At 39.6% G+C, this 9,328-nt stretch overlaps 1 protein-coding gene across 6 annotated transcripts in view; it reads left to right on the top strand.

The window, feature by feature from the left end:
* Positions 1 to 19: 19 nt before the first annotated feature.
* Positions 20 to 9,328, top strand: part of YOD1 (YOD1 deubiquitinase) — a 30,836-nt gene continuing 21,527 nt past the window's right edge. For 4 of the 6 annotated variants that reach the window (XM_019430193.2, XM_019430183.2, XM_019430210.2 and 1 more), the window contains exons 1-2: positions 20 to 137; positions 699 to 858. Coding sequence is in view for 2 of the 6 variants with exons in the window: in XM_019430232.2 (XP_019285777.1) it covers positions 516 to 858; positions 1,901 to 2,604 (1,047 nt within the window). In the remaining 4 variants the exon portion in view is untranslated. Of the gene's footprint in view, positions 138 to 399; positions 859 to 1,900; positions 7,868 to 9,328 lie in introns of those variants that run through there. The other 2 variants (XM_019430232.2, XM_019430174.2) reach the window with 2 other exon arrangements.

Genomic DNA, 9,328 nt, shown 5'->3' with positions numbered 1-9,328 from the left:
TCTGATGTGGCAAATGGACATTTTCAAGTTACAGCGTCGAGGTGGCCAGGCCAGTTGTCTGGCTCCCTTAACCTCAATGAGTCAATGTTTGCTGCAGCCACGAGCCTAGTCACGAGTGTCTGATTGTTTTTTGACAGGTATTTTGACTCACTGACCATTCTTGGTATTCATTTGCGTTCTGAACTATGACTCTATTTCTCCCGGTGTAGTTTGGAAGCCCCAATTTACTAATTTCCGACCTCACTAACTGCAAGGTTACATTCCAATGTACCCGATTCAGGAACTCCTTCCTCCGCCCTCTTTCCTTGAGCATATATGCTGCCAACGCAGAAGGCACCTCACTCGTTCGACAGGTAGCAAAGCCACTTGTACTGGAGGAACAGGGATAAATCTTCATCCTTTGGCTCCTGCAGGGTTGGCGGCAGAGAATTAGTTGTCACTTTAAGAGAGTTCGCGCTAAAGCTTACGCTACACCAAAGTATCGCGAGAACTGTAGCCACCTGCGATTTCTCGCGATGTTTGGCCCTGCAAAGGGTGGCCATTTTGGAGTCCACCCGGCGGCTGGTTGCCCCGGCGGCGTTTGCCAACCCGCTGCCGGGACCAAAGCTGGCCCCACGGGTGTCTGGCCTGCGGGCAGCCGGACCGACACGATGTGGCGGCTCCGCTGCAAGGCCAAGGACGGCACCCATGTTTTGCAGGGGTTGTCCAGCCGGACCCGAGTGCGGGAACTCCAGGGCCAAATTGCCGCCATCACCGGCATCGCCCCCGGCTGTCAGCGAATCCTCGTAGGATACCCGCCCGAATGCCTGGATCTCAGCAACGAGGATACCATTCTTGGGGATTTGCCCATCCAGTCAGGTAGGGAATCGAGGTTGGGGCCAGGGAGAGTCCTGGGAGGACGGAGAGGGGCGTGGGGGGAAACAGAGAACTGATCCAGGCAAGGTAGCTGTGGGTCTGTTGGGGGTTTGGAGGACAGGGCTAAGGATAAATTAAGGAACGGAGAACTCTGACGGAGGCCGGGGCAAGTGTCTAGCAACTCTTCGACCACGTACCTGGTTGAAAGAGGGAGGGAGGGCCCAACCCGTGTGAGAAGCCCAAAGCCTCGGGGTCCCCCCTTCCTCAATGTGCTTTCTGGTCTGCCTCGAAAACGTCTCATTCATTTTGTTTTTTCTTAGTCCACAAACATCCAAAAAAAAAATAATAAGGCCTATTTTCTCTATCCTGATGGCTTTTTCTCCTCTATCTCTAAAAAAAAAAGAGCAGGTCTGAAGGATGCAGAATACTTTTTTTCGCTTTCCTGGTTGGTTTTTGCCGTCACCTTCACGTAGAGTTCGTTGTACTCATTTTAGAGTATGCTTTTACACATCCACCGAAGGCCCTTTCAAATTCTAAACAACGGCAGTTATTTCTGTCCGCTGTTAAAACTTGAACAGCACTATTGATCATTAAAAGCTTTCAGCTGTTGTGTCAAGGATCCTGTAAACACTAAACTGGGTAGATAAAATGTTAAGCTTCAGAGGACAAGAACCCCCCTAGTGGCCTAGTCTTGGGTAAATACCTTTTGGAAGATGAGTGCTTTTAAAATGCAGAGAGGGAGCATAAGGAAATTTTGTTGTTGAAGTGTATCTTTTCATGTAAGTATAAAGGTGTATAACGAGGGCTCCTTGATTGGAATGCCCCCTCAAATGTTTTTCCCTTTGGTTTGTTTTCGGCTTTATGAAGACTGAGGAACAAGAGGTCTTACCGATTACTTGTTTGCAAAGCTGTATTCTCCCCAGTAACCCAGTTTATCTTTTTTTTTTTTTTAACTCTTCCTGTTCGTAATTTGCAAACTTGGCTATGAACAACGGATTTCATCTATAATGTCTCTGCAGTTCTGGCTTTGTTTTATTTTTAACAGGCGACATGCTGATCGTTGAAGAAGACCAAACCAGGCCCAAAACTTCACCTGCATTTACAAAACATGGTGCTCCTAGTTATGTCAGGGAAACTTTGCCCGTGCTTAGCAGAACTGTGGTCCCGGCAGACAACTCCTGCCTCTTTACCAGTGTATACTATGTTGTAGAAGGAGGAGTCTTGAATCCAGCTTGCGCCCCTGAGATGAGACGCCTCATAGCGCAAATTGTAGCAAGCGATCCAGACTTCTATAGTGAGGCAATACTGGGAAAAACAAATCAAGAGTACTGTGACTGGATCAAAAGGGATGACACTTGGGGAGGAGCTATTGAGATATCAATTTTGTCTAAATTTTACCAGTGCGAAATCTGTGTGGTGGATACACAGACAGTAAGAATTGATCGTTTTGGAGAAGATGCAGGATATACCAGAAGGGTCCTGCTTATTTACGACGGCATCCACTATGACCCGCTTCAGCGTGTCTTCCCTGACCCAGACACCCCGCCTCTGACCATTTTCTCCTCTAACGATGATATTGTTCTTGTACAAGCACTGGAATTAGCAGACGAAGCTAGAAGAAAGAGACAGTTCACTGACGTAAACCGCTTCACCCTGAGATGCATGGTGTGTCAGAAGGGATTAGTCGGACAAGCAGAAGCAAGGGACCATGCCAAGGAGACAGGCCATACCAACTTTGGAGAAGTGTGATCTATGCATGATGAGGACTGCCGCCTACTACCTCACAGATCCAGAAGGCTCTGGGTTTTCCAATAAGCTATTCGTAACCCTAAAGAACAAAGGAACACAATGTTTGAACCATCTTTTTTAACTTAAAACCACTAAGACCCCGAAATCCCTTGTCAAGATTAAAAATGAGTGTGCAAGTTTACAGATGTGTGTCTCCAGTGGTGATACATGCCCTTTTTCTGCTGGGGTGACAGACCAGGTGGTCCTTGCCACTTACTGACACTCACCGGAAGATTGAGTCCTAGTATTATAAGCTAGCACCCAGCAGCTTTAACTTGTAGAAGAAGACAACTGCGTATGTTGGGTAATGCGGAAGGCCTCACGTGAGGCCACTGGACATCGACCACAGTGTCTCCATAATTGAGTCCTTTTAAAAACTCTGGAGTAATAATTTTCTAAATTGTGCATCGATTCCTCAAATGAAGATACACAGAGTCGTCAAAACTGATTTTATATTGCAATTTGGTAGACTTTATAAATGTGTACTTAACCAGTTATAAGTACATTACAAGCAATTTTTACAGGGATGAGTCTGTTCCTTGAGAATGTTACCTAAGGAACTGATAGTACCCAATTTAGGATTTCTAGTGTATAAAAGGAGAATGTATGAGGGAACAGGTGCCTGAGCAGCTTACTAAAGCTTTAAAAGACCGTTGGCCTCGTGTTTTAATGCAACTCATTTATTGATGTTTGTCACATTGGATAAGAATTTTTAATTAAGCAGGGTATTTATTTGTAATTGAAGTTGCTTGTATTTTGAGTGCTTGATTTTTTTTTTTTTTTAATGATTTATCTGGAGGGATTCACTCTCCTCAGCTTTTTCTCCAACTCCTAAACAATCTTCATCTAAAGGGATAATGCTATGCTTTGATTTGATTTTTGTGAGATCTTTTCTTACCTACACAGTACTTATTTTCTTGCGAGCCTTATCTGACCACTAATGCTCTTTTGAATAATTTCACATTTCTGCAAATTAGCACTTTGCTTATCTACTATCTTTTACTTTGACTTTTGAAGAGTTTTAAAGTAGCGGGGATAGTAATGTTGAATGAATTTGTTTCACTTCCAAAACATGACCGTTTTTAAATCCTTGCCTTATTCAGCTTTTCTCGGAATTCTGCTTCCTGATACTAGATGTGTACTCTTTTGCTTGGTGGGCTGACCTGCGAGGCACACCCTCTAAAATTAGCTTCACCATGAGATCTTCCAGATAAAAGTTTCCTACCTCTTTTCTTAATTCTTCTGAAGATCAGGGATGCTAAATTATAATTTGTTATGTATTATCTCATAAAATGTGAAGAGGTTTAATGTTGTGACGTTTTGTTATCTTGGTCTCATTTTTGATGAAGTATCTCACTTAGAATACCAATGGAATATTTTAAAGCACTTCTGTGTCTTTCAGCTTATCTTCTTGGCAAATGTTTTAAAATTGAGATTTACTTTTAGCACTTCACTTGGTGGAGGTGGCCATATAAAATTAGGAACATGGGAACAGTTCAGTGGACAAGTTCCTTTAAGGAAGAATTCACAAAGTATGCTTGAAATCATTAGGTGACCTTTCTTGAGTACCTTTTTTGTGAATAACTACTTTAGGCATTGTAAATTATGGTCAGTATAACTTAAATTAAGTGTTGAATTTTCTATTTTACTGAGCCTTAAAATAGCCCTTGTGAGCTTGAGATACTTAATGTTTGGCAATCATACTACGTACAAATGAATATGTTTGAAGATCTCTTTGCACCTGGCTGTCATCTTGGTCTAAAGATTTTTGTATCTCTCATTTCCCCAGAAAGTAAGTTTAAAACTAGAAGTTACGAGTATACCCACTGGGTAGCATCCATCAAATTGAGCTTTACACATCACCATTCATAAAGCTTGCCTTCTTAGGTACTTCAGAAGCCCAATTTGACATTTGCTTACTGGGATTTTAGACAAGTTTATTCATGCAATAAATAGTTATTGAGTAATTTATAATATCCCAGGCATGTATTGATATGTGTCCCAGCATAAAATTCTGTCACTTTAAGATGGAGTGTATCTTATCTATGTTGGATTAACTTAACAAATAGAAAGACATAGAACCTGATAGTTCATAAAATTAAACCCCTTCATTTTTAAGTGTTTTTGTTTGCATATTTAAGCTCATGCTTTTATACAAAGCAAGTGTCAAGTATTTATTCCGGGGACCTTACTCTGTTTTACCTGTTACATAGGTTGTCCATTCACCACTGGACACTGATCACTCTGTCAAATTGCTCTCAATAATGAGTTATAAATTAACCAGTTGCTGAAATTCAGTACTAGGACTTGAATGTTCTGATCATGGAAAATCCAAGATGATGCATTATTTGCGGACAGTTTGTTTTAGTTATGGAGGAGTAAAAACCCAAACTTGTGCTCATTCTAAACTCAAGCTTGTAAACCTCACAGAATTTAAAGTTGTTTTTTTTTGGTTTTTTGTTGTTTGTTTGTTTTTTTTAACTGCACTTATTGAACTCTTAAAATCAGTTTTGGGTGTTTTGTTTTTTTTTTTACTGTTTTATTTATTTTTGAGAGAGGGAGACAGGATCTGAAGCGGGCTCCACGCTGACATTCGTGTGTCCGATGTGGGGCTTGAACTCTTGAACCACGAGATCATGACCTGAGCCAAAGTTGGACGCTCAACCAACTGAGCCACCCAGGTGCCCCTTGAAATTAGTTTATAAATGTGTATAAATTCTAATCTTCAGAATTTTGAAAACCTATGGGTTTTAGTACTTGCAACAGGATCAAAAGAAACTTTCTCTTCAGTTTGCACGTGAGCAGAATGAAACCCTTCTTCCTATTTATTCAGTTTTTGACTGCCGTTCAAGAATATCTTTTTAATTAAAATGAGGATAGTTTACCTTCCTGGCTGAATGAATGAGGACTGTGCTTTCCTGTCCCCCAACCCCTTTCTCTTATTCTTCTTTGGATTTAGAGATTCGGTGTGGGAGCATGAAGATGCACTTCTGGATAGAGTGATTTCAGAAATTAAAGTGAACACCCCTAGGGATTTGGGGATGGGAGAGCCATAGAAAGACATCAGGGTGGCACATCTTGTGTTAATCATTCCTAGTTGATTTCTTATTTCCCAGGAATGAAAAATGGGCACAGTCGAGTGGTACCCTTGAAAGTTTGGCTGCTGGTCAGCGTGACCCTTTTGACAAAACTAATTTAATCATGCCAGTTGATTACTCCACGCTCAAGTCCCAGCAAAGTCATAATCAGGAATGCGTTAATGTATTGTCTCTCTATAAATGCCCCTAAGTGCCCACGCCTAATTTACTTATCCAGCATATTCTTTCTATCCTACCTAGGCATTAATTAAAACATGTATGTTGCAAGTTGCCCTAACTAAACGTAGTTTTTTGTCTTTTTTTCTTTTTAATTAGAATGGGGAGTATGTAAAATGAGAGTAATTTTTGTTCTTTATGGATCAGGTGGCCTTCCTAAACTTTCATATGTTAAGATTTATGTTCTTTCATGTGTTGAGACACACTTGTTATTATTTGCAGCACTTTAAAAGATAGGAAGTAAAAGTTTACATGTTAGCCCTCTCCAGGGTTCTTGTTAAAGACATTAAAATATAATTCTTGAGCTGCTAACGGTCAGCTCTTAATCAGCATTGCCATCAGTGTATGCTGTATCCATCCAGTGGTGCAGCATTCTGGTGTTTTGATAACAGTGCAACTTGATGTCCGTCACTTGGGAGCATGCTGTGTGGCCTAGCATTCAGAAAGTTACCTGTTTCTATAATGTGATTGTTCTTAATCATTCATTGTACCGTGCAGTATTCAAATTTATCCTTGTAGCACAAAGAGGACTATACCAACTTAGAAAAGATTAGAATCTTAAAACTCTTCATTTGTTGCTAAGCAAACTTATTTTACGGAGGTGATTTTTTAGCCTTAAATGTATCCTTTTTAAGTCTAAAGTGAAACACTTCATTTGAATAAGCTGGTTCATTAACCAATGATGTTTCCCGATTAAGAGTTACAATATTTCAACACATGTAATTCGTCTTAGAAAGATTATAAAAGTTGCCTGATTGTGGGAATGGGTTTTATTTATTTTTTTTCTTTTCCAAAAATTAACTGGCATTTTGTTTACAGTGCTTTGAATATTTGACTTTGAAGAAACTACATTGATATTGAATTGTGGGGTGCTGATTTAGGTAGGTCTTGGTCCATATGAATTTAAAAGAGATTGCTATTTTAGGTTAAAAAGAAAGGGGGATAAAGTACCACTTATCACAGAAGAGATCCCCAAGTGAATCCTTTCCTTAGTCGTGAATTATGCTTTTTGAAAAAATTTTCAAGCAATGCCTTTGTGTCATCCCAACCCTCCTCACCCATTTCTTGGCATAGAATGTAGCAGGGCCATAACTGAGAAGTTTGTCATTAATGTGTAAAACCATGAATATGAGCATTTTGCTATGATGCCTTTTTATACTTGTTTTTTAAAAATATCCTACATGTAGTATAGTTTAGGGATGTGAAGATATGATTTGGTTAAGTAGTAGGTAACAGGTTAACCTAAGAAAGGTTTAGAATTTCTACTAAGATTACATGAGACGGACTTTATACATGGTATAGGATCTGTAGTTCGTTGTTGCCCATAAGTTACTGAAAAGGACCAGGGCACTTAATTCTTGGCAGTTTTCCAGTTCACCTTGGTGCCATTCATGACTCAAGCTGTTTACAAGCTGTTTAGCAAAGAGTAATTTTTTTCCCCATTACAGAAGTATTGAATTCAGCTTAAAATGCGGAATCAACATGTATAGCTTGTCAAAAGGGATAGAGAATGATAATAGTCCTGTATTTCCTGTATTAATGGAGTAGAGGTGGAGATTCCTGAAGCAAGAAGGAAACCACAAGATTGTCAAATTTAGAGCTTAGAACATGACTTGAAAAAAGTAGCAGGAAAGGGCAAACAGAAGAGTTTGTTTCTTGGCATATTTTTATTCATTAAGATGGACAGTGTTTTCTTAATGTTCTTTTGTCTGTTTGCCAGCATTTTTTTTTTTTTTTAAGTTAATGCACTGCTGCTACCTGGGAGATGTATGATTTCATTTTGTACAACTCTTACGTGATTTTGCCATTGTCATTAAGATGAATTGATTTTATTTATGAGGTCCATGATTTTAAGTATCTAAATGCTGTACGAAGTGACTTGTTTTGAAGGAATAAATGAACTGAAAATATTGTTGTCTGAGCATATTTTGGGGTGAATACAGCGGGCCGGTGGACAACCATGACACCCAAGTTGCATGTTTATTACCAAAAGCTGATAATAGTCCACTGCTTTGAGGAGGGTGCCAACATCTGCTGAATCTCACTCTGTAGGTGGAATCTTAATGACTGACGGGAGAAACTAAAATGTTCCTTCTTAACACCAGAGGGCATTTGAAATTTTCCTTCCTTGATTTCCCAAATTTTCTGGTATGCAATCAGCTCCTGAAAGTTGTTAATTCAGTGTCTGTTGCTGAGCAATTGTGGGAAGGCTAAATGTTCCCTTTCCACTTGTCATAGACTGAGATCTACACTGCAGCATCCCTGTGGGAGAATTTATTTAATTGTTGACAATGTCAACATTTAAGCCTATTTCAAACAACACTGGAGTTATTAGAATTGAACTGAGCTCTAAGGACCAGAGTTTAGACTTGAACCACTTCTCCGTTCTTCTCACTGAAGCTTAAAAACTATGGAAATGGAACCATAATATAATCTAATCAATTTGTGGGAGATCAAGATACATCCAAAGAATAAGTCAGGACAAACCTCATTAAAAGGTTTGTAAGGAGTCTCATAAACTGTGATGGCAGCTTGTGGAATAATTAACTGCACCCATAAAGCAATACTGCTTAAAGTGTGTTTCTCTTATTATCTGGTAACTTGTTAGAAATGCAAATTGTCAAAAAGATCAGAAATAAATGAGGCCAACAATCTGTTCTGATTCTGATGCATGATACGGTTTGAGAACCAGAAGTATAACCACGGTTAATTAACTTCCAGAAGACCTCTGATGGCTAATGTCAGTCCTTTGTCCTTGGTTTCATGCAATCCCTTTTCATCCACTACTTAAAGACAGTTACTAAATTTACAGGTAATATAAATCCAGAAGGGACTGATAGTACAACGAATGACCATTCAAAACTCTTCAACAGGCTGAAAAAACCCTAAGATTGGATATTCATAAATGTGAAGCCCTGCCCCTAAGTTCTAAATCTATTATGTGAGTCCAGCATGGGTAAAAACTGGTTTTGTAGTTGATCTGATGAAGAAATAGCAATAATATTTGAACTCTAATCTATCCCAGCAGGGCAATGTGACTGGGCCGCAGAAACAGTTGCATTTTAATAGTTAAAAGATCTAGAAAACAAGGAAACACTAGTGTTCGTGTAAAATGCTTTAGTCACATTGCACTGGGGGTTTGGGTGAGGGTTTTACATGGAAAACCTAAGGAACGACTGAAGTTTGACAAAAGGAACTGGAGATCCTTACCTGGACGAGAGATCGCAGGGCGATGCGACAGCTTCAAATTCGAGGAAGTATTATGTGAAAGATGTAGATTTATTCCTGAGGCTCTAGATGAAAGAACTCAGACCAATAAGGAGTGAATATTGCAAAGCAAAATTTACCATAAAAACCTAACACAAATAGAA

The sequence above is a fragment of the Panthera pardus genome, unplaced genomic scaffold (assembly GCF_024362965.1).
Source record: "Panthera pardus isolate Hobbes unplaced genomic scaffold, ASM2436296v1 HiC_scaffold_21, whole genome shotgun sequence".
Lineage (NCBI taxonomy): Eukaryota > Metazoa > Chordata > Mammalia > Carnivora > Felidae > Panthera > Panthera pardus.
This window is presented reverse-complemented; position numbering and strand designations above follow the sequence as displayed.